Genomic DNA, 25,993 nt, shown 5'->3' with positions numbered 1-25,993 from the left:
GGTTAACGTAGTCGCCCGTGGTGCGGGAGACCCGGGTTCGCGTCCCCGGTGCTCCCTAAATTCGCTACAATACAGTTGCATAACGACCGAAACCAACTATCAGTTTCATATGCAAATATGGGTGTGACTATTAAAACTAGAGTTACCATGGCCATGTATACAATTCACAGAGGATTGGGGAATGTTTCTGGGGGACAGAGGATTGGGGGGTGACAGAGGATTGGGGAGGTGACACAGGATTGGGGAATGGGGAGTCTTTCCTTAGGATGAACAGCACGAAAGATCTTAAAATACAATAAACATAAATAACTTTTTTTAACATCTCAGATACTTTCAATTAACCTGTCCGGTTTCTTAATAATCCTTCTCGGTCTGCTGCATGTTTCAGCAGATGTTTTGACCTCAGGACCTGCAGCAACTGTTTGCTTCGGTAAACCAGAACAGGGTTCACATCCAGGGTACCACACAGGGTATCACAGCGTTGTAAAATGGAGACTGATGTACTTACTCTGCAGGGGATACTTGCAGTCTAGTCTGTCAGTGATGATGAAACATTCAGTGATGATTCAGTGAGTAATGAAACGTATCTGTCAATAAACGTTGTATCCAGATGAACTGATCCAACTTTCCTTGATTTTCTTACCTGGATTTTTGAGCATGCAGAAAGACAACTATGAAAATTGTCAGACAAAAATACTTAGATAGTTGTGAATGCCTTGTTAGTCGTTTGTTGTGAATGGTATGTAGGCAATGTCGAGTTTTTACTTGAACTATTCTAACTATATATTTCGCGTATTACTTGTATGGGGGAAAAAAACAGGCTGGGAGGACGAGTGTTGAGGAGGCGTGCTGCTGCTATTGTCCAAACACATGCCCCATGTTGCCGGTAGGTGGCGGTGTAGGGATCCAGGCTTCAGTTAGATGTTTAAGAAGTAGGAAATCTTCATTCGGATTGGAGGAGGTTATTCATCAAAAGAAAGATGGCTGAAGTGGTAGAGCTCCAAAAGCTGAAGGTTAGTTAATATTATAAATATCAATATTGTTAGCTGGGTTGGACAAATGTAAGCTTGAAAATTAGCTTCTATTCTTCATCAGTTGTTGTTTTATAATCCGACGCTTCAGTGGGAGGTACTGTAATTAGCGAATGCATTGAAAGAGTAGCTAATGTATCAGTCAGTTCGGCGTGTGTTCAGGTTGCCCTATGCAGCTAGCTTGACGTAGTTAGCTTACGATGCACAACATGAATGGTTGACGTTTGGTTAATACGTAGTCGGGTGTGATTTTTCTGGGTCCAACGATCATTAATTACTACTTTCAACAACGGATGCCATATCTCAGCCGTTGTTTGACGTAGATTGACCAAATCCCTAAACCTTTCCGTATGATTCGGTTTATCATCAAAGGCGCAGGACGGGTTCGTCAACCGCTAATGTCATCCGCTGACTGCCGTTTACATTCTGTAGTGAACGAATTTTCACATTAAACTATATTCATGTCTGTTCATAGATTTTAACCTCCTCTGCTCCTGTGTTATAGCTTGCAGAGCTGAGGCAGGAATGCGAGGCGAGAGGTTTGGAAACGAAGGGAAACAAAGGGGAGCTTATCGCCCGTCTGCAGACATATCTGGAGGAGCATGGTGAGACTGTTTCCGCCCCCTTGTAGAAAATACAAGGAAGTTTTCAGGTTCCCTTTGCTTTCTCCATTTTTTAACGAAACCACTGACCTCGCCGTTTGTTTATCTCCTTCGCACTGCACGTTTGTCTTTCAACCTTACCGGCAACACCGGGATTCGACAGAAGAAGACTTGGATGTGAACGATGATGTTTTAGCAGAGGACATAGAGGTAATGAATGTATATTAACATTCAACTACTTTGGCAGAACCCTGAAATTGACCATGTAAAATTCTTCAAATTATATTACTTCTCATGTCGGCATCCCATCAAGTCAATTTCCTTGTATTTGTAAACTTACTTGGTTAATGAAATAGATGTTGATTGATTTATTGCTGATTAACCCTTTGAAAAATCTGTTCCAGCTATTTTGAGGTATACTGGTAAATGATTTTTCCTTTTGATTCCAGGAATTTGCTAAAGTTGAGACTGCCACCACCAATGTGAAAGTCACCAAGGATCCTGAATCGCCTGAAAGTGAGCTGTGAGTTGCCATAATTTGCTGAACTTTTTTTTAATCCATTGTTATCTGAAGTGAATGGTTATGGCTTGCAAAAAAACAGCCATAACTAGAAAATGCCATATAGATACTGAAAAAAATCTCTCATCCTAAATTGTATACTTATTCCTCTTTCATATTCATAGTTAACTTTTGGTAGCTATAACTCGAAAAAGACTAACATCACATAAGCGTTTGTTGTTTTTCTTCCTAGGCCTGTTGAAAAGAAATTGGTTAAAATAACTCCTCCATCATCCTCCAGTGAGGTGAGTATGCAGAATTTGTTTGAAACAATAACAGCTATCCATATTTCCATGGCTTTATTTGCCTCACAGCAATAATTTAACAATTTACTGACAAATTGACCAAGTTAGCCAGCAATTTGTCTTTGTTTGCTCAGGGTAGCTGTAAGAGAGGGAATCAAGTTTACATAAAAAATAGAATAATAGCCATTACCAATCACATCGGTAAATGCAAAAAAAAACAAAAAACAGTAGAACCACTGTGCCACTTTAGGAAAGTGCCATTGTGGATAATGTTACAGTTCAGAGGCTGTCAAAACAAAAAATAAAAAAGGGTTGATCTTGATTAGGATTTGGTTCTCGCTGATCAGATTAAACTGTTGTCTATTGTAAATATTTGCAGGTAGGGGATTTTTCAGGTTTCATTTGGACACAACTTGTGCTCAGTTCTCAGAGAAATTGGCTATTTTTTTATTATTTTTTTTACAGCATTGCTACTTATTTCTTTGTTATGTATTGACAACTTTAAGTATGTATACCCTGTCAAATACCTTGACAAGTGGCGTGCTATGACAATGTGGGACAACGAAGTAATCCCATGTTCACTGATTATCTCACATTGAATTTTGCTAGTTTAGTCTCATTTCCCCTCGGGGGATGAATAAAGTGTTCTGATTCTGATTCTGATTTGATAGCTGAATTATAAAATCATAAATACACATAGAAAACAGACGTAACACATTTTCACTTGGTGTGAAGAACACCTTTTACAGTAAATAGTGAGAGTGCTGTGTAATTTTTGGGGCTTGTATATGTATTGGGTAGTGGAAGCATTGAAACATTAGAGCGCTTAGTCTTGTAATCAAAACAAAACAGCTTTCAAATGTTCATCAGGGGTACTCATGCATGAACCTGCAATTAAATCCAACGTTTGTGCAAATACCGAATTACAACTTTTCTCTCATCATTAGAGAATGCTGAAAAGAGCTGAGCGTTTCAATGTGCCTGCATCTGCTGAAAGCAAAAAGGCCGTACGTGCTGCAAGGTCAGACCCTGGTTTTCATAATTGAAACATGATCCCTTTCAGAATGGGTTTATTAAGTTAACTAAATTAATACATTTACTCCTTTTTTAAGGTTTGGCTTACCGACTGATGCTTCAAGTCCTTCACCAGGTCTGTGACGCAGTCTTCTTTCTCAAATGAACTTAACTTTATTTGTTGCCTTTCATTGTGTCCTTTTTATTTTGAACTGATTTATATGCCTTGTGTTTGGGCCTGTTTGCATATTCTATATATTTACAAAATGTCTGTATGCATGCTCAATAATCCAGGGAAGGAAATGGCAGAAAGTTGAATCGGTTCATCTGGACATAATGTTTATTGAGAGAAATGTTTCATCACACATCTAAGTGACCTCTTAAGTCTCACTGACTTTAGGTATCCCCACCCTTATAAACAATACAGAGGGATATAACTGAAAACAACGATCAGTTTCATATGTAAATTGCCGTGACCATTAACAAGAGTTAAATGGCAATGTGTACTATCAGAGGATCAGAATCAAGGCAATGTATGATTGTACATATACATGGAACTTGACTCTGGTTTCATGGTTCTCTGTGTGCTTAACATAGAATAACAACACAACAATCTTTAGCAGCTATATACACAAGGATTGACTATGTACAGGCTAAATAAGAAGTGATAAAGGGCAGTGGTGCAGAGAATATATCAGATGCTGAAGTAAATGTTTAGTAGGTTACTTACATACATGCCTTAGGTAGATGGACATGACAGAGCATACCAGTATAGATTCAGTGTACAGTACAGTATATTCAGAATGGTTGGATTTATTTGACAATGTTAAGTGTTCATTTGAATGACAGCCCGTGGAAAGAAACTGTTTTTATATCTGGTTGTTGTGGTGTACAGTGCTCTTTAGCGCCTATCAAAGGGGAGGAGTTGGAACAGGTTGTGTCCAAGGTGTGATGGGTATGCAGTGATGTTGCCTGCCCGTTTCCTGAGTCTGGGGATGTACAAGTCATGAATGGAGGACAGGTTGGCACCAGTGATTTTTCTCTGCAGACTTATCTGTCCGGTGTGGTCTGTCCCTGTCCTGTTTGGTGGCTGATCCAAACCAGACAGTGATGGATGTGCGGAGGACAGACTGGATTATTGCAATGTAGAACTGAATCAGCAATTCCTGAGGCAGGTTGAACTTCCTGAGCTGTCGGAGAAAGTACATCCTCTGCTGGGCCTTTTTGATGATTGTGTCTATATTGGATGCGCACCTTAGGTCCTGGGAGATTGTGGAGCCCAGAAATCTGTAGGTAGGTTTTCACCACAGACACTGTGTTGTTGAGTATGGTGAAGGGGAGCAGTGATGGAGGCTCCTTCTGAAGTCCACTGTCATCTCCACAGTCTTGAGCGTGTTCAGCTCCAGGTTGTTATGGCTGCAACAGAGGGCCAGCTATTCAACCTTCCATCTATATACAGACTCGCCCCCAATTGTATCTGGCCAATTACCCCACTCTTCCGACCCATCCTGGTTGCTGCCCCACCCCCTCTGCCGATCCGGGGAGGGCTACAGACTACCACATGCCTCCTCCAATACACGTGGCGTTGCCAGCCGCTTCTTTTCACCTGACAGTGAGGGGTTTCTCCAGGGGGACGTAGCACGTAGGAGGATCACGCTATTCCCTCCAGTTCCCCCTCCCCCCGAACAGGCGTCCTGACCGACCAAAGGGGGCACTAATGCAGCTACCAGGACACATACCCACATCCGGCTCCCCACCCACAGCCAATTGTGTCTGTAGGGACACCCGACCAAGCCAGAGGTAACACGGGGATTCGAACTGCCAATCTCCGCGTTGGTAGGCAACAGAATAGACCGCCATGTCACCTTGATGCCCAACCAGGGCTTATTGTTGTTGAAGGTACTGAAAGGTTTTGTGGGCACACACATGTTCTCACAAAAGCTGATGTAAGATGTCACAGTGTCGGTAAGTTTGTCCAGGTCTGTAGATGCAGCCTCAAAAACACTCCAATCAGTGCAGTTAAGGCAGGCCTGGAACTCCAGTTTTGACTCACTGGTCCATTTCCTCACAGTTTTAACTACAGGCTTTGCAGATTTTAGTTTCTGCTTGTATGTTGGGATAAGGTGAATTGGACAGTGATCAGAAAGTCTCAGGGCTGCACGGGTGAGGCGTCCTTTAATATTGTCCTTTAGTAGGCGTCCTTCAATATTGTGTAGCAATGATCCAGAGTGTTTTTGGCCCTGGTGGGACATTTAACATGCTGTCTGTTCATGGCTGAGGTTTACTGTGTTAAAATCCCCAAGGATGATTAGAAGGAAGTCTGGATATTTGTGCCCCATGTTTGTAATGTGATCAGCCAAGTGCCTCTTTAACACAAGCCTGGGGTGGGATATAGACACCTACTACTACTTTCAGCTGTTCCCATTAGGGGCCGCCACAGCAGATCATCTGTTTCCATTTCTTCCTGTCCTCTTCATCTTCCTCTGTCACACCAGCCACCTGCATGTCCTCCCTCACCACATCCATAATCTCCTCTTTGGCCTTCCTCTTTTCCTGTTCCCTGACAGCTCCATATTCAGCATCCTTCTCCCAATATACCCAGAATTTCTCTTCCACACATGTCCAAGCCATCTCAATCTTGCCTCTCTTGCTTTGTCTCCAAACCGTCCAACCTGAGCTGTCGTGCTAATATAATCGTTCCTAGTCCTGTCCTTCTTCATCACTCCGAATGTCTGTGAATGTTCTCATTCATCCAGGTCATGGTTATCCAAAGGAGTCGAATCCAGTGCAACTGGACTTGGTATATATCCGTGAAGATGTTTCGCCTCTCATCCAAGAGGCTTCCTCAGTTTCTCGGAGACCCCAGAAACATACGGGATGACTGTGCTATTCCTTCTGTTCCTTTTCTCCTCGTTGCTCACCTGGTTGGTCTTTTTGTAACATGTTGCAGTTTTCACAAAGGTCCAACTGGGGTAGCCGCAGGTTTTTAAAACTCCCCTCAGGTGTTTGTGTTCTTCTCGTTGGGCCTGAGTGCTGCTGGGCACATTGTCAGCTCTGTGCTGCAAAGTTCTGATGACGCTCAGTTTGTGTTCCAGCGGGTGGTGTGAGTCGAAAAGTAGATATTGGTCTGTGTGTGTAGGTTTCCTGTAAACCCCAATGTGGAGGCTCCTGTCTCCCCCAATGTGGACGTCACAGTCCAAGAAGGGCAAACTGTTGTTCTTTACGTCTTCCCTTGTGAACTTAATGTTCTTGTCCACTGAGTTGATGTGTTTGGTAAACGCTTGCACCTCTTGTGTTTGGATTTTGACCCATGTGTCATCCACATATCTGAACCAGTGGCTCGGAGGTGTTCCTCTGAAGGAGTTCAGGGCCCTGTGTTCTACCTCTTACATATATAAGTTGGCCACAGTGGGCGATACTGGTGAGCCCATTGCACAGCCGTGTTTCTGTCTGTAAAACTGGCCCCTGAATTGGAAATATGTAGTGTTCAGGCAGAGGTCCAGTGGTTGGCAAATCTGGTCTGGGCCGTATGTTTCTGGTGTCTCCGAGAAACTCAGGAGAATTTTCAACAAACACCGCATCCCGGTATACTTCGAACCCAGCAACACACTCAGACAAAGACTAGTTCATCCCAAAGACCGTGTACCACAACCGGAAAAGCAATCTGGTGTATGCCGTACAATGCAATGAGGATTGCACTGACCTATACATAGGAGAAACCAAACAACCACTACACAAACGGATGGCCCAACACAGAAGGCCAAACTCCTCAGGACAAGACTCAGCAGTCTATCTACACCTAAAGGAGAAGACACACTCCTTCGAGGACAGCAACGTACACATTTTGGACAGAGAAGATAGATGGTTTGAAAGAGGGGTGAAGGAAGCCATCTATGCGAAGCTGGAAAAACCATCCCTCAACAGAGGAGGAGGTCTGTGACACCACCTATCTCCCACTTACAATGCCGTCCTTTCATCTCTACCCAGGAGACTCAAGAAGCCTAGCCTCCAAGAACAACAGTTGGTCACTAACGGCTCCAACGACTCTCATGACCACTGAATAATGAAGTCAAAACTAACACCCCCAACGACCGTCGCTGCTAAACAAATGCAAATCAATAGCTCCGATGGCGACGGGCGCGGCTGGACATCGGAGCACAGGAGAGCCACGCATATCAATAGCTCCGATAACGACGGGCGCGGCCAAACATCGGTACACAAAAGTGCCACTCATATCTATGGCTCTGTTAGCGACGGGCGTTGGTAAACATCGGATCACAAAGAGCCATGGACACCTATAGCTCTGATAACAACTCCTAGAGGATAAATTCGGAGTCTCATCACCAGCCAGTCAGACTAGCTTGGTCTAGTCAGAAAGGCACGAACTCAGGAAGCCTCTTGGATGAGAGGCGAAACATCTTCACGGATATATACCAAGTTCAGTTGCACTTGATTCAACTCCTTTGGATCACTCCCAATGCAAATCGTAGCAGGGGCTATAGACACCAACCGGAGTAAATGATGAAAATTCCCACGGTGAATAGAATGGTTTACAGTCAATGAAAAAGGTCTAACTGCATGATTTCTTAAACACTGTGACATCCATACACCAACCTTTTTTTATGTAGAGACATATGCCACCACCCTGTTTTTTTTCTCTGGCTCTGTTTTGTGGTCTGCTCAGACGAATTGGAACTGCAGCAGATGAAGTGTACTGTCTGGTATATGCTCACTAAGCCAGGTTTCAGTGAGGCATAAGGCAGCAGATCTGGAAAATTCCAAGTTTTTTACGTTTAAGTAGGAGTCTGTCCATCTATTTGGCCAAAGAGTGGACATTCGGATCGGGGAATAGTTGCAATCACAGCATTGTAAGATGGCGTCGGATGTACTCTTAGCCCCCCGGTTCAGGGATGGTTGTTCCCTCTTCACATAGATTCACATAGACTCCCTGTTCAAAGTAGTGTTCCTCCCTATCAAGGATGTGTACATCCTCATCCTTGAAAGAGTGGCCACTGGCCTGTAGATAGAGGGGTGTAGACTGTGGAGTCCTGGCCTGGCGCGTTAGTTCTCCTGTGTTGTGCCATCCTCTTGGCCAGCGTGTTTGGTTTCCCCGATGTACAAGTCACGGCAATCCTCCCAGCACTTAACAGCGTATACTGTATTGCTCTGTTTGTGCCGAGGGACCTGATCTTTGGAGTGGACCAATTTCTAACGCAGTGTGTTTTGGGTTTTGAAAGCAACTGAGACGCTGTGTTTGGAAAATACACGTCTCATCTGTTCCAAAACTCCCACCACATACAGAATCACCACTGGTTTACACTTACGCAGCTGTTGTCCTTCTCCTCTCTTCGACTGGCTGTTACACTTTTTGGGCATCTTCCTGCCTTTGACAAACACCCAGTTAGGATAACCACACCAGGGCCTGTTTAGGATTTCTCCCCTCCCCTGGCTGCTGGGGTCGGTGGTCAGGGCAATTTACATATGAAACCAATTGTTGTTTTTGGTCATTATGCCACTGTATTGTTTATAAGGGTGGGGATACGCGCAGTCATTTGAGACTGAAGAGGTCACTTAGGGCGTACTCACACTAGGCACGGTTGCCTTGTACCGTGCCCAAGCACGATTGTCCCCATTCCCCCGCTGGCCTGCGCTCACGTTGCGCTTAATGTTCCGGGCTTGAGCACACTTACGTCGTCACGATGCAGCTTTTTCTGTTGAAGAGAAGCACCTTCGTATAGCACAATGGAGTTCATGGTTTTATTTACCTTGCGGCTTATTTGGAATCGTTTTGAGCGCGGTGACACACGACCCTCTCTCATGCCTTATAGATTTAGCAGTTATGCAATGCAGCAATTTTCAATAAATCGTGCTGTAAACGTAAGATGATTTTTATGGGGCACCTGATGTTGAGGGAGGAATTTTCAGCTTTAATCGCTGACTACAATTCACATTCATCAATAAGGTGAGAACCAGACCCGCTATCAACCCAAATATTCTTGAATGGATTGAAAAGCATACTATATAAGTAGTAATAGAATGTTTGTTGTAATTATGAAAGTAGCACACACACAAGTGTAGCCCTAATTGGTAAATAGTAGCTAACATTGTAATTAGGCTACTGTAATCTGACACAAAATATTGGTCTGTCCTTTAGTATAATGACTGAAACACAGTCTACACTATGTTATTATATTATTCATAATGCTGTAAGGTACTAGTCTATGCATCAGTTAACGTTGCTTCTCCATTCTGCCTCAGGAGTGTCTGGATTCAACAGAGATGTGGTGTGTGGTGGGAGCATGTTGTCCCCAGCTGGACAGATTATGGATGGAAAAAAAATTTCAGAATGAGAGACTACATTCTTGCAGTTGTGTAACATCCTCTGGCCACACCTTCAAAGAGAGACAACCACATTCAGAAAACCAGTGCCTGTGCAGCGGCGTGTGGCAATATGCATCTGGAGACTGGCCACAAATTTGGAGTTCAGAACCATCTCCCATTTATTTGGGATTGGCCAGTCTACTGCAGTCACTATAGCCAGTCATGTTGCCTGTGTAATTGTGAACAATTTGCTTTCCCTCTACGGGGTGTTTACACGGAAATGTTTTCAACATAAAACGGTATTGTTGCGTTATGGCCGTTCGTTCATACAACAATGGCATTTTGGGGGGCCTGAAAACACAAACTTTTGAAACCGGGTTCCAGAGTGAAACCTTTTGAAACTCAACTCCAGTGGTGTCGCCGTGTAAACGAGCAAAACCTGTTCCTGTGAAAATGGTGGCGTCACTGCTCCACTTCGCACATACGTATTACGTTTTCAGTCAAATGCCCATGCGCGAGTAAGAAGACAACATTAACAATCACGGATTACCAAGCTGTGTTTGTGCTGTTATCTCTGCTAAGTTTATTAACACTCCTCCAGCAAAGTGTAGAAACTCCACTTCATCGTAGGTCCAGACAAAATGATGTTTTCGAGCATACACTCGCCATCGTCTGTTTGTTTACTCACCGCTCTGAGAAGAAAGCGTTTGTTTGCAGGCGCGTGGTGTTATTGGGGTCCACCGGAAGGGCTCTTTACTACAAAGTTGCACTGCCAACTACTGGCCTGGCATGCATACTACAGCTTTTTCAGTCTTTTTTTTTTATGCCGTGTGCATGCGGGTCGTATTCAAAACGATGTCGTCTGAACGCGGAACTTTTTTAAAACACAAAGGAAAAACTTTCCCCGTTTTAGCAAGACTGTTGTCGTGTAAACGTGGCCTACATCTGAACACCCTCTGAACATGAAATCAAGGTTATTATTCAAGGTTTCCGAGACGGGTGGGGTTTCCCGCAATGTGGAGGGGCTATTGATGGGACTCATATTGGGATTTTAGCTCCACCTGACAGCCCTGCAGACTACTAAAACTGTAATGGTTTCTACTCTGTCATCCTGCAAGGTGTGGTAAACCATCGGCTTCGGTTCTGGGACGTCTGTGTGGGTTGGCTGGGCAAAATCCATGATGCCAGAGTGTTCAGCAATTCATCCTTGTACGAGAGGGGTCAGAGTGGTACACTGTTCCCTAATATCACAAAGAGGTTTGCAGGAGTAGATGTCCAGTGGTGATGTTGGGGGATGCAGCATATCCACTACTGCCATGGTTGATGAAACCATACCCTGAAGCAGTGCTTAATTTGTAAATGAGGAGGTCCCGGAGCACACAGGGTGCTGCTCCAGCAGGGTACGGGTGAGAAAAAAAAGTCACGGAAAGCATTTTAAAAAAGCACAAAACAGTGCTTTTCATGATGCTGAAACAGCTATGCAATAGTTACGTGCTTTAAATAGATAGGCCTAGCCTAATCTGACGTGACAACGAGGCAGTAAGACACATGCACAGTAGCAAAGTTAACCAAGTTAATGCCGAGCTAAAGAAACTTTCAAATGTTTAGACAAAAAACATTAAACAACTTGCCAGCATACAATGCATATAGGCTATGGCACTTGAATTACGCAATTTGACCCGATACATTGATCACCATCACAAAACTATAAGGCTTAATTAACAACACTGCAGAAAATAATTTTTAAAAAGTACCTTTCATTTATTTGTCCAAAACAGCCCACAAAACATCAATAGAGCCTTGAGCCTCCTTCTTCCTGCTTCTTACTTTACTCCTAGTGTCCTGTGCAGTTCTATGTCCTTTAGTAATCCATGACCTCACATATGGAATGGGGCTGAGCAGGGTGAGCGGTGGTCCAACAAGGCAAGGAAAGAGTAGCGTGGAGATGGTGGATGTGCGAAGAGTTGACCTGTTGGCGGTGCAGAGTAGGTTCATTAGGGAAAAGCCCCTCTCACGCTCTGCACTTGAGATGGGGACAGTGTTGACTGCTACCAAGAGGTCTTTCAGTCCATCTGGGACAAATTTCCCACCATTGTCACTATATTCTCTATATGCCCGAATGACATTCCGCGCGCCATCGATTCTAAACTGCTGGCCGAGTCTTTCGACTTCATCTTCCCCAAACAGTGCCCCAGGGTCGTCCGAACAATACTGTGGGAAGAGTACTTCTAAATCATCCACTAACTCGTTGTATCCTGTTTGGCATTTCCCTTGTGTTAGCATACGTTTCTCCAGATTCCTTGCCAGGCTTCCAAAAAACGCCCTCTGGTCCAAGGTCCTATCGCTTGTTCGTCGTGTATGTAGGGGCACATCTTGAAAAAAGTTCTCTTCGATTGCCCTCTGGCTCTTTATCCTCCTCTTTCCTCCTGCTCGTCATGTTTGCTAGTAGCAGGTGCTGCCACGCTTGTGCTAGCTAGCTGCTGTGCTATGCTGTGCCCTTCCCTGTTGGTCTTCTGAAATTACCCTGGCTTTCTTTGGGTTCAGCTGACCTGCTGGTCTGAAAAAACTAAACAAATTTGACTGTCTTTTTGACATTTTTTATCAGTGGCTTTTGATAGAGCAGGCGGCTAGTTGTTGTGAATCTAATATGGGGGTTATGTTAGCTCCTGTGACGTGGCGTGCACTGCGTGACTTGAGCGATTGACGTCTCTCTCTATTTAAAAAAATAGCCGATTTAAATGCATCAAACGTAGGCAAACAAGTGATTTACGAAAACAATCAATGGGAAATAATAGAGTGACAGAACAGATAACGCTAAATATTAGAGAAATTTTTTTTTACAGATTTTTATATTGACGAAAGAGGTGACAGAGCCAATCAAATAGGTGCCGGTCCAAATCTGGGAGGTCCCTGAGCGCGCTCCGGCTTACTCCGGCACAAATTAAGCCCTGCCTGAAAACCAACAAACAATCCCTGCACAGATCACCTTTAACAGCCAGCTCAGCAAGGCATGGATGACTGTGGAGAGGGCATTTGGCCATCATAAGGGAAGATGGTGGTGCATAATGAAGAGGTATGATTGCCACATCGACAACATCAACACTATCATCAAAGCCTGTTGCATGCATCACAATTTTTGTGAAGATAACTGAGGAATATAATGATGTTGAAGTTGATGTTCATGAAGAAAATGAGAATGGAATCCTCTTCATGCAAACACCATGTCAAACGCCTCGAGATACTTTGTGTTCATATTTCTCAAATCTGTAGAGCGTACAGATTTCTTTTAACACTGGTCTCCGAAAGGTATTTGCTTCTGTTTTTAAGTTTGAGTGTTGTACATAATATTAACAGAAACCTTCAGATAAGTGTCTGTGACTGCTCCTAATGTAGCAAACTTGTTCTACTATCTGTATTGGGTTTTTCTGATAACACGAACTTTATATTTTTGGCTGATGCTGGCAATAAATGTATATTGTTTATTCCAAGAACAGTGTGGACGTTATTGGTTTATAACAGACAAAACATAGGGTAATGGCCAAATATTCAAGTGCTTCCAATGGTCAAAAGTCAGTAGTTTACAGAACACTACCATTGAAGAGGTAATATGTAAAAATAAAAATATTGCGTTCACATACAGTGCATCCGGGAAGTAGTCATATCCCTTCACTTTCCCCACATTTTGTTATGTTACAGCCTTATTCCAAAATGGATTAAATTCCTTTTTTTTCTCATCAATCTACACACAATATCCCATAATACCAAAGTGAAAAAGGTTTTGTAGAAATTTTTGCAATTTTATTAAAAATAAAAAACTGAAATATTGCATGTACATAAGTATTCACACCCTTTGCTATGACACTCAAAATTGAGTTCAGGTTCATCCTTTTTCCACTGACCATCCTTGAGACGTTTCTACATCTTGATTGGAGTCCACCTGTATTAAATTCAATTGATTGGACATGATTTGGAAAGGCACACACCTGTCTATATAAGGTCCCACTGTTGACAGTGCATGTCAGACCAGAAACCAACCCATGAAGTCAAAGGAATTGTCTGTGGACCTTCGAGACAGGATTGTTTCGAGGCACAGATCTGGGGAAGGGTACAAAAAAAATTCTACAGCTTTGAAGGTCCTGAAGAGGACAGTGGTCTCCATCATTCGTAAATGGAAGAAGTTTGGATCCACCAGGACTCTTCCTAGAACTGGCCGCCCAGCCAAACTGAGCAATCGGGGGAGAAGGGCCTTGGTCAGGGAGGTGACCAAGAACCCGATGGTCACTCTGACAGAGCTCCAGCCTTCCTCTGTGGAGATGGCAGAACCTTCCAGAAGGACAACCATCTCTGCAGCACTCCACCAATCAGGCCTTTATGGTAGAGTGGCCAGACGGAAGCCTCTGCTCAGTAAAAGGCACATGACAGCCCGCTTGGTGATTGCTGGAAAGCACCCAAAGGACTCTCAGACCATGAGAAACAAGATTCTCTGGTCTGATGAAACCAAGATTGAACTCTTTGGCCTGAATGCCAAACGTCATGTCTGGAGGAAATCAGGCACCTCTCATCACCTTGCTAATACCATCCCTACAGTGAAGCATGGTGGTGACAGCATCATGCTGTGGGGATGTTTTTCAGCAACAGGAACTGGGAGACTAGTCAGGATCGAGGGAAAGATGAATGGAGCAAAGTACAGAGAGATCCTTGATGAAAATCTGCCCCAGAGTACTCAGGACCTCAGACTGGGGCGAAGGTTTACCTTTCAACATGACAACAAGCCTAAGCACACAGCCAAGACAACGAAGGAGTGGCTTCGGGACAAGTCTGTGAATGTCTTTGAGTGGCCCAGCCAGAGCCCAGACTTGAACCCCATGGAACATCTCTGGAAAGACCGGAAAATAGCTGTGCAGCGACGCTCCCCATCTAACCTTACAGAGCTCGAGAGGCTCTGCAGAGAATGGGAGAAATACCCCAAATATAGGTGTGCCAAGCTTGTAGCTTCATACCCAAGAAGACTTGAGGCTGTAATGGCTGCCAAGGGTGCCTCAACCAAGTACTGAGTAAAGGGTGTGAATACTTATGTACATGCAATATTTCAGTTTTTTATTTTTAATAAATTTGCAAAAATTTCTACAAAACCTTTTTCGCTTTGTCATTATGGGGTATTGTATGTAGATTGATGAGGAAAAAAAAGGAATTTAATCCATTTTGGAATAAGACTGTAACATAACAAAATGTGGGGAAAGTGAAGGGGTGTGAATACTTTCCGGATGCACTGTACACGGTGAAATGTATAGGCCGCATAAGTATAATTGTCAAGGCACTATTGGGAAAACAATGCTGTGCAAAGTAAAAACAGCAGTAGTTATGCAATGGTAGCATTACTTTTAAAGTAGTATGTAGCATTACTTTTGAAAATAGAATAAAGTGCATTATAATAAACATTCTTCAAACATGAAACAAGAATTAATCTAGTGTTTGTGCAAACCTACTGAAAATGTGTAGGTTACACCAGTGGTTTTAAAAGTGGGGGCCGCGGCTCCGTAGGGGGACGCCAAGGGCCTCAGCAAATTGCAGGGAAGATGAGGGAAAATACTAAAAAAAAAAAAAAAAAAATTTTTTTTTAAATAAATTGAATTATTATGTATATTATGATTAAATATATTTTATAACAAAAAATGCTTCTAATGGAAAACAGAAATATTCAATATAATGGAAGGATTAAAATTTGAAGTATAAATGTCATTATTGTTGCATTAACAAAAGTAAGGAAATATATTCAGGAGTTTTTTTTCTTCTTCTTTTTAACATTTGCCGTAGTATTGTCAAGGGTTTTTAAAGACATCTTGCAAAAAGGGAGGCCCTGGCCAGAAGCTAATGCTATTTGGGGGGCCTTGGCATGGAAAAGTTTGGGAACCCCTGGGTTACACAACTATTCAAGGCATTGAAATTAAGCAGTAGGTAGACAATACAATACAGAACAGAAGCAGCATTGTCATTACAATAATAGCTTAAATTTTAAATATAAGCCAATTAAGCAATATTAACTGTATGCAAACAAAGAACTAGGCCTATACTTTAACGTTTGTGATAGTCCTGTGTAGACTGAAGAGGCTGATCAAAGTAGGCTAGTGGTGTCTCCTCATGGGCAGGGTAGGAATTGTGATGAGGAGGAGGAGGATGTTGTGGATGTGAGGGTTTGTGCTGCTGGAATAAAGGCACCATGGTATCAAACAGTCTGCTCATCATTTGCTGGGACATCCAGTTTGTCTCTTGGCATTCCTCCCTCTGTACCTGTTGCCGATGTTCCTCCATCGCCACGTTTGCCTTCATCCAGTTATCGAGCATCTCCTTCTCTTGCTTGTTTACGCAGCTGCTCCCCTTGCATGAGTTCATCATGCTGTTTCTTTTGCATGTCCATAAAGACTGCCATCATGTCACTCACATCTGTCTTCATCTTCCTCTTCCTATTCTTGCTCTGTTCTGAGAGTGTTCTATCAGGTGTACTACTATCAGAGGTCTCAGCATGTCTCATCACCAGTGTGTGACTGATCTGAAGTGAGTGATGTGACTGTCAAAATAAAATCAAAATAGACATTGTAAACACAAATATAAACATCAGCGCATCTGGGACTGGCTTAAAGCTGTAGTTGGTCCCCGGGCACTGCACAGTGGCTGCCCACTGCTCCTAATACTTATGATGGGTTAAATGCTGAGAATGAATTTCCCCACGGGGATCAATAAAGGATAAGAGTCAGCATAGGCTCATTGCTAGTTACTAGCATAGTTAGCATAGTTACTCACTCCTCAGTGGGCTCGCCAGTCCAGTGTCCTCCGTAACGTTATCAGATGGTGTTCCAGAATGTGATTCCAAAACATTTGGTTCGCTACTTGATTTAACACTGATTACTTTGTTGACAGCATCATACCACTGGAATTTATCTTTTTCATCTGGTGAACTGCCAGATTTACAAAGCGCAATCCTGTACCTTCAGATACTGAACCCCTGGCTGATGCAACAATGCTGGTGCACCCATCACCCAAGGCTCCAATCGCCATTACTACAGATGCTTCGGACTACGCAGTAGGGGCGGTGCATGAGCAGTGAGTGAATGGCGCTTGGCAGCTGCTCGCTTTCTTTAGCAAACAGTTATGCCCCAGCGAACGGAAGTATAGCACCTTCAATCAGGAGCGCCTCACTCTCTGCCTCACCTTTTGACACTTCCGTTCCCTTCTAGAGGCCCGTTAGTTCATGGCATTTGTGGACCACAAACCATTGACGTTCGCCATGGCCAAGGTGGCTGAGCCGTGGTCTGCCCGCCAGCAACAACAGCTCTCCTACATCTCGGAGTTCACCACGGATGTACAGCATGTTGCTGGCAAAACCAACCTTGTCGACAACTGCCTCTCCTGGGCCATTGCAGGGGCCATCCACTTGGGTCTTGACTATGCCCGCATGGCAGCTGACAAGGTCACCAACCTAGACGTGCAGGTTTTCAAGACAGCTGTCACAGGGCTGCAGTTAGATGACGTGGCTTTCGACGACGCTGGGACCACGCTCCTGTGCGACGTCTCCTCGGATCGGCCCCGGCCCGTCATTCCCACTGGCTGGAGGCGGTGTGTTTTGGACGCTGTCCATGGCCTATCCCACCCTGCCAAGAAGCCGTCTCAAAGACTAGTGGCAGCCAAATTTGTCTGGTATGGGCTCAAAAAAGACGTGAGAGACTGGGCTGACACCTGCATGGAGTGTCAGCGCTCTAGAATAGAATAGATAGAATAGAATATTCTTTATTAGTCATTTTTTACATACATACAAATGAAATTTACTCTCTGCATTTAACCCATCCTAGCTGTGTACCTAGGAGCAGTGAGCAACCACCGTGCAGTGCCCGGGGACCAACTCCAGTTATTTCTTCCCATTGCCCTGGTCAGGGGCACATGTGAGGCTGTACCCTAGCAGCCTCAAATGTGAGGCTGTACCCTAGATAACGCCACTATTTGGTGCTCTATAGTGTCCCTTGGCAAGATTCTCTGTTGTTCGGTGGCACAGCGTAGCCGAGACGACTGCAGAGGAATTCTGTTGCTTTTTGCCAGAACTGCTACCGAGTTGACAAACAGAGCTGCCGGTTGCCGGAACTGCTGCCAAGTTGACTGTTCTGGGTACTGACAGCTGGGTAGACTGTGTCCGGGGATTTGAATTCAGAGTTACCTTCTCCTAGCCTTTGCCTAAAGCGGCATCAACCCACAAAGCAGCAGGTGGATTTGAAATCAGAGTTCCCTTTTCCTATCCCAATGTGTTGGCTGGACTGGACACCATGGGAAGTACCATACAGGCATGCAGGAGGACCAGATCTATCAGTAGGGATGTCATCCTTAGCCAAAGGGCCCTTGCTGAGGTAAGGTGCTACCCCTCTACAGCCTGCGGTTGCAGTTTAGCATAAAGCATTTTAGCGTCCGAAGCATCTCTAAAGTGCACCGCCACACCAGAGCCCCCCTGGCACCATTCCTGGTGCCCAAAAGGAGGTTCGACCATGTAGACTCCTCCCACGGTTTTATGTACCTCCTCACCATGGTGGACAAGACTACTCAATGGCCAGAAGCCGTCCCACTGACATCAACGACGTCCACTGATGTAGCCCGGGCGTTCATCGGGACCTGGGTTGCCCAGTTCGGCACTCCATCTGACCTCTCCTCGGACCAGGGCTCACAGTTTGCGCGTGAGCTCTGGAACACAGTCACAGAGAGCATAGGGGTGAAGCTCTTCTGCACCACCGAGTACCACCTGCAGGCCAATGGGTTGTGCGAGCGTTTAATCGCTCTTTGAAGGCCGCTGTTCAGGCCAGCTTCAAAGATAGACGCTGGGTCAACAGGCTCCTGTGGGTCATGCTGGGCCTCAGGACTGCCCCAAAGGAGGACCTCCACTCCTCGTCCGCTGAACTGGTTTGTGGACAGCCACTGCAGGTCCCAGAGGATTTCATCCCCAACATCACAGCTCCCTGGTTTGCAGCCCATCAACGGACCATGCTCCTGGATAATGCCAGGGGTTTTGCACCGGTCCCTACTTCACAACATGGCCTCCCACAGTCTCACATCCCTGTAAATCTGCAGTCGGCAGAATATTATTTCATCCGCCATGATGCCCACCGTGGACCCCTGCAGCCTCCCTACCCCTGCAGCTTGTTTCCTGGAGACCGGAAACAAGCACTTTGTCGTGGAAGTCAGCAACAAGCCAGAGCACATTTCAGTCGATCGCCTCAAACCGGCTCACCTGGACTTAGACCGACCTGTTGGACTTGCCCAGGCCCCCAGGTGGGGGCGCCCTCCTACCCTGCCCCCACCCCCCAACAAGGCTCCTATGGTTCCTCCACCACCCGCCCTACCTCCACACCGCCACAGGTTCCTCAAGGCCCCTCCTGTAGGCACCCTGGCCTCCGCACCTGTTCGGCGAAGCCATTGCGGCCGGGCCATCCGCCCCCCTCCACGTTTACTTTTTTTTATTATGATGAATTCTGGGGGACGTATGTAGTGGACTTATATGGGCACAATTCACCAAATTGGGAGACACGGGCGCTTTAAGAAAGGGTTTCCAGGCTGAGAGGGCGGAGCGAGGACTAGTTTGGTTGCGGCAGCGCCATGTTGCTCGGGCTGTTGGTTTTGTATAAAAAAATAAAAGACACACGTTCATGTAGTCAATGAGAGAAATTGTCCGTCTCTACTTTCCTGCAATTCCTACAACCCAGTTTTTTCAGCTTGTCACGACATTGTTCAGTGGTTCTTTGGTATCCATGAGTATGAACATAGTCGTGAATTTTACCAAATATCTCAGCGTTTTTGTGTGTTTTATCCAGTTGTTCCTGTACACTCTCGTCTGCCCAAATTTCCAGCAAACACTGCACCTCTGTGATACACCAAAGTGATCCCTTTGCCGGCATGTTTTTAAATGGGACAGTCGCATAATTCACGTCATAGCGTTCGAGTTCCATGCTCGGGCAGGGTTAGTGATCACACTAGATGCGTACTGTGCCAGAGTCCAACTGAACTGTGCCGGAGCCCACCTCTTCAAGCAGGCCAGGGCACGGTACGGAGCAGTCACACTAGTCAAACAAACTGGACTTTGGGGGTCAAACGTGCTCAGGCACAGTACGGATCGCCTAGTATGAGTACATCTTTAGATGAGTGAGGAAACTTTTTTCTCAATAAATGTGTCCAGATGAACTGATTCAACTTTCTGTTATTTGCAAAATGAATCACACTGATGACCATGAAAGAATAACTTAAATTTTATTGGTGTTGCTCAAAAATATATAATGTTTAATAACCCCCTCCCCAGTTTCTACCTGCGGCTTGTTGCTTAATTCATCCTTTTCTCCCACACAGGTGTTGTTGCCAACAGTAAAGCTGCTGTAAGTTCTCTAAACACTTGTCATTAACTTGTTACTTTTCCTCATGTCAGTCATCTAACATAGAGATAATTATTGAAATGTCTTCCCTGTGTCCTGCCAAGGTGAACATCGATCAGCTGAAGAAGAGAGCACAAAGATTTGGCATGAATGTTTCTTCTATCTCACAAAAGGTAATTCAATGGATATTCACAGGGCAACCTCCGCATTGTAAGATCAAACAGCAGGGGGGGCATAGATATTTTGTAAACTCACTTGTGTCTTAAGATAATAATTGTATTTTTAAGAATCCTATTTTGGGATGTGATTCGGTGATTCTCAATCATTCAATTACTTCCATGATGTTTTCCAGGCTGAGGAGGATGAGAAGCTGAAGAAAAGGAAGGAGAGGTTTGGAATCCTCACCGGTGCAGCTTCAGGTGGTGCAGATGTTGAGGCAAGCTATTGTTCATTTGTTAATTTTATTGTTCATTTAGTCCAAATTAATGACTTTATATATTGTATAGTATATTGTATTAAGATGACAATGAAAGTATATAGAGAACATTTGGGATGTGTTTATTTGTTTGTTTATTTGTTTTTTTATTTATTTATTTCCCCCGCAGGCAAAGAAACTGAAGCGTGCTGAAAGATTTGGAATGGTGTAAATAACAACTGTTAAGTTTTTGTGCTTAAAGCAAGTTCACAACTGTTCACCGCTTTATTTCCATGTCCATTTTTGTAAGGTTTTGTGATTAAAATAAATTGTTTTCAATTATTAGATATTTGCTTCTTTGATATACTTCTATTGTAATACCTCTTGCTTTACATCTCACTGTAATGGCTGCTGGTTTATCACCATGTCTTGAATTGTATTTCGTTGACTGGGGATGGTTTATCGGTACAGCAACTTAAATGACACTTAAAAAAGTGAAAAGTAATAACAAGGATATTGGTTTTATTTATTTATTTATTTATTTATTCTATTTTAATTCATTTATTTTCCTCAAAGTAAAAAGTTATGAAAAGATATCAGTAATATTTGATACTGGAGAGACACTGGGTATATTGGGAGAAGGATGATGAATGTGGAGCTGCCAGTCAAGAGGAAAAGAGGAAGGCCGAAGAGGGGGTTTATGGATGTGGTGAGGGAGGACATGCAGGTGGTTGGTGTGACAGAAGAAGATGCAGAGGACAGGATGAGATGGAAATGGATGATCTGCTGTGGCGACCCCTAATGGGAGCAGCCGGAAGTAGTAGTATCAGTGATATTTGGAACAACGTAACAATAAGCTGTCTTGGAACCACCACTATCTCAAGTGCGTTTCTAAGGCACCGAACCTGAAGCATAAATTCAAAGATCTTGTTTTAAAGTTTTTCTGAGTGGTTGCCTTTTCTTCAGCCTCCCAGGGCATCACAGTCGGAGCAGGAAAAGGAATTCTGAAGTGGAAGGGAGTTTGTGTTTCTTTAAAGTCTGAACTCAAGGGAGGACATTGGCACACTTTTTTTATAAGAAGTGACAGCTGCCCTTGTCACAATATATACTTAAAAACTGAGCAATATTTAAGGTCTCTTCAAAATGTTAAGATCATTTATGTTTGGTCACTGACCATTTCTGAGCATCCACATGAGTTCAGCTGATCATCACAGTCAAATCACTGTTCTCCTGTAACGCAAATTGAAAAATAAGAAATGAACTGGGTAAGCTAAACTTTGGTGTAAAATTAATTTAGTTGGGTTAAACAAGAATGGCGTGGATGTAGAAGTCCTAAAATCCCACTGGACCACTTACAATGAAGCAGCTCGATTACATTAAAATATTTGATTTGTTCTGACAGATTTCACAATATTTGCAGCTCAATTAAGTCTGAATAAATGGAAAATTGGCCTTTACATTTGCATTTTTACAAAGTCTAGAGAAGTATGGCAAACAGTTGCTGCTCTGTTCAAGTATATCACATTTTATATAGACATTGGCCAATGGTAGTATATATTATTTTATCATGAAAATCTTAAGGTACATCTCTTACTGTGCGGAATAGTTTGATAAAAGTCTAGACTATAATGAAAAAGAGGAAGTGGAGGAGTAATAAAAAGGATTGGGGAGTTAAAGTACTGGACAGAAGGAATAGAAGTAGAAAAGGGAGCAACAAGGAAATTAGAAGTGGGTGGAAAAGGAGGAGATTAAGGATGGAAAAAAATGATAGGAGAGAAAGGAGGAGGAGGCAAAGGAAATGACTAAGACCTTGGGGAGGATCACTAGAGAAACTGTGAAAGATGTGCCAGCTGAAGAGCTCAAACTGTCCCACACCAACATCAGAATCAGAAGTTATTTTATTGCAATGCGCATTACATGAGCTAGGATTTAGCTTGGCATTGTTGGTACAGGGAATAATAAAAGCACAGATCTATAAAAATAAATGAAAATGGCAAAAAGTAAGTGTCAGTGGTGGGTCCTGTTGATAAGTCCAGGGAGGCGGAGTGCCTGTTGATTAGTCTGACTACAACAGGGTAGAAACTGTTCTTGTGGTGTGGAGTTTCAGGAGTTTAACAGATGGGTCTCCTGAGGTGCAGTCATTTGTGTAGAGGGAGAAGAGTAGAAAGGAGAGCACACATCCCTGGTGGGTGCCAGTGCTGATTGTCTGGGTGCTGGATGTTATTTTCCCCAGCCTCGCCTGCTGCCTCCTGTCTGTCAGGAACTTCTTAATCCACTGGCAGATAGATGGGAGCTGATACAGTGAGCTGGGTGAGTTTGGAGTGGAGGATATCTGGGACGATGGTGTTGAATGCTGAGCTGAAGTCCACAAATGCCTGGGTGTCCTTTGCCTATATGCCCTATATGCACTGTTCATGTTGGAAAAGGGACAGTGAATCACATCCCCAGCTATTTCCCAAAAGATCTGGTAGAGGGACTCTGCCTCTGGTGTTATTATGACGTACTGAAGAAGACAAAAGCAAGTGTCTCTGTCCTTGGAGGCAAGCTATTATCTTTATCAGAGCAGGGGAGAGACAACAGTTCTAGCAGAGGATGGCTGTTGGGCCATCCCTCCTGGCAAGATAGTTGGTAGCTGAGGCTTGACTAGGAAGCAGCCTAAGTTCCCAGATACTATTGCTGTTACCACACTCATGCAAGATATAATGCTGCTTGCAGAAACATTAAGTTGAATTCTTTTTTTTTTTTAGTTGAATTAAAGGAAAAGACCCAAGTATGAAGATCTGGTCGAGAGCCACAGGCAGGTTTGCTCATTGTGTGACTTCTGGGATAGGCTCCAGTATCCCCGCGACCCTGAGCAGGATAATCAATTTGGATAATGGATGGATGGATGAATGGATGGATGGGATGGGATGGGCTACGCAGGTTTTACAGGTCATACCCTCCATACGGCCTGGGCAACACAAACATGCACAAGAGAAATGTAATAACACAATGTGATTAGATACAATGCAATGCAATGTATGATGCAATATAATCAGATTCCTCTGAATTTTGATTTTCATCACTGCCTCTATTTTTAAACATTACATAAAACCAATGGACCAAATAGCTTAATATACGTCTGAACACAGTGCACATTTAACAACTGACATCACTGTTATCATCACACCTTTTGCACTAGACCCGTACCTGAGTCCTTGCTTTCACTGGCCTTGGTTCATTATATTCATAGCAGATCAGAAAGTACGGTGGCCCACAAGTGCCAAACACAAAAAAGTTGCAAAAACACAACAAAAAAGCTCAATTATGTATCTAGATTCGAACAATGGCTAAAGAAATAGAGATCATTGTAGATAATGATGGATTTGTAGATTTTAGCAACGGCTATTCATACAACATTATCCTTGATAGAAAATGAAAAAGATGCAAAACATTGTAAAAACAAGAATACATTTCGTTTTCAGCATGTTGTTCTGTTTTCTCAGTGCTATTGTGTTTTTCTTAATTATTTTGTTTTCAGGAAGTTTTTGTTTCTTAATGTTTTTGCAATGTTGTAATGTTTCTCAATGTTTTCCTGTTTTTCTCTTAATGTTTTTGTGTTTTCTTAATGTGTTTGTGTTCTGTGTTTCTTCGGCCACCGCCAGAAAGGGCCTAGAGGTGGTTGTAGCCCAAGAGGAACAGCTAGTGGACTTTGAACGCTTTTCAATCACTAGTCACCTTGGGTGTGTTGCCTGGCATGCTGAAATACTAAAACACTCGATGAACCCCAGGGTTGCGATGTGTCCAAGCGAATATGTTTATCTTTATATCTCAGAGCAAACCGATGACATGACCAAAGATGTGTGTTAATAGAAAGTTTGATATGATTCGTTATTCGGCCATTTAATAATAATAATAATAATACATTTTATTATTTGTTGGTGCCTTTCAGAGCACTCAAATACACCTTACAGAACACAGTTAAAAAACAAGCAGCACTGTTTCAGACAGCATAGAATCAAAACAAAGCAGGGTAGACAATAAAAAGTTAATACAACGGATAAATATAAAATCATCATCTGCACAAAAGTGAACGAAGCGTGGATTAGACTGAATATGCCAGTTTGAAAAGGTGCATTTTGAGATGGGATTTGAACGTTGAAAGAGAGTCAGTGTTGTGGGAGAGAGTTCCATAGGCAGGAGGTAGAATGACTGCAGGCTAGTCAAGTGGGCCAATGGTGTAGTGAGTTGGAGAGCAGAAGAGGATCTGAGAGTGCAGGAGGGCATGCGGATATGAAGGAGTTCGGGAAGATATGAAAGAGCTAGGTTATTAAGGGCCTTAAAGGTGAGGAGCAAGATCTTGAAGTCAATACAACAGGGAGCCAATGGAGTTGCAGAAGAACAGGAGTGATATGATCTATGGAAGGAGTTCTGGTAATGACACGTGCAGCTGAATTCTGGACCAATTGAAGTTTATGATGGCGCTTGAGGGGAAGACCAAAAGAGGATAGAATTACAGTAGTCAATACGGGATGTAACCAGGGTGTGAATGAGTATGGCGATGCTGTTAGGTGTAAATGACGGGTGAAGACAATTAATATTGTGTAGGTGGAAGTATGCAGACCGAGTAACACTGTTGATGTGAGCTTCAAAAGATAATATGCTGTCCAAGATGACACCCAGACTCTTAGCCTGCGGCGATGGAGAAACTATAGAATTGTCAATAGTCAGAGATAAACAACCAGGTTTAGCCAAAGTAGATTTAGTATCTATTAGGGGGACCTCAGTTTTATCACAATTAAGTTTGAGGAAGTGGTAAGAAAACCAGGATTCCATTTATAGTAAGCAGTCAGAAAGGGAAGTGGGCGAAAGAGTGGAGGTAGGGTTGGTGGATAGATAAAGCTGGGTGTCATTTGCGTAGCAGGGAAATTGAATGCCAAATTTCCTGAAAACGTGGCCAAGAGGTAATAGGTAAATAATAAATAAATTAATATTCATTCAGAGCCGCTTATTAGATAGGACGAGTCCTGGCGGTCACTAGTGGAACTGAGGCGAGCAGCGTTACGGTTTTCTCCCACGTGACGTAAGTTCCTGTGACGCATAAAATTTTTAAACTATCGTCCTCCTCAGTAATGGCGGCTTCGTTCCCCTCTCTTTCTGCAAGCGACAACAACAACAAATGGTACTACACCCGTCAGCAGATCGAGAACAGTCCATCTCGGCGTGCTGGGCTTGACCCCGACAAGGAATTGTCCTACAGACAACAGGCCGCGAACCTCCTGCAGGACATGGGACAGCGACTCAATGTGTATCTTTTGTCGAAGGGCCGACTCGCCTCTCACCTAGCCAACGTTAGCTTACTTGCCGAGTCTAGCCTCCCGAGAAGCCGGCACAGCCGAATGTTTACATACAATTTGCCTGGTCGGTTTCCTC

General features: G+C 43.7%; 2 protein-coding genes across 2 annotated transcripts in view; both read left to right on the top strand.

The window, feature by feature from the left end:
- The first annotated feature begins 960 nt into the window (after nucleotides 1–960).
- On the top strand, nucleotides 961–21,092 carry sarnp (SAP domain containing ribonucleoprotein). Its single transcript, XM_056274374.1, has 11 exons — nucleotides 961–1,013; nucleotides 1,537–1,636; nucleotides 1,797–1,843; nucleotides 2,083–2,156; nucleotides 2,386–2,437; nucleotides 3,385–3,458; nucleotides 3,550–3,587; nucleotides 20,144–20,169; nucleotides 20,271–20,339; nucleotides 20,519–20,602; nucleotides 20,772–21,092. Exons 1-11 carry the CDS (start codon nucleotides 981–983, stop codon nucleotides 20,811–20,813), a joined length of 639 nt encoding a protein of 212 aa, XP_056130349.1. The 5' UTR covers nucleotides 961–980; the 3' UTR covers nucleotides 20,814–21,092.
- Nucleotides 21,093–22,379: 1,287 nt separating this feature from the next.
- The window catches only part of ccnt1 (cyclin T1), a 31,753-nt gene continuing 28,139 nt past the window's right edge, over nucleotides 22,380–25,993 (top strand). Inside the window, exons 1-2 of the mRNA XM_056298999.1 lie at nucleotides 22,380–22,473; nucleotides 25,691–25,868. Of these exons, the coding sequence (XP_056154974.1) occupies nucleotides 22,380–22,473; nucleotides 25,691–25,868 (272 nt within the window). The remainder of the gene's footprint in view (nucleotides 22,474–25,690; nucleotides 25,869–25,993) is intronic.

Source organism: Lampris incognitus, chromosome 2 (assembly GCF_029633865.1).
Source record: "Lampris incognitus isolate fLamInc1 chromosome 2, fLamInc1.hap2, whole genome shotgun sequence".
NCBI classification, from domain to species: Eukaryota; Metazoa; Chordata; class Actinopteri; order Lampriformes; family Lampridae; genus Lampris; species Lampris incognitus.
This window is presented reverse-complemented; position numbering and strand designations above follow the sequence as displayed.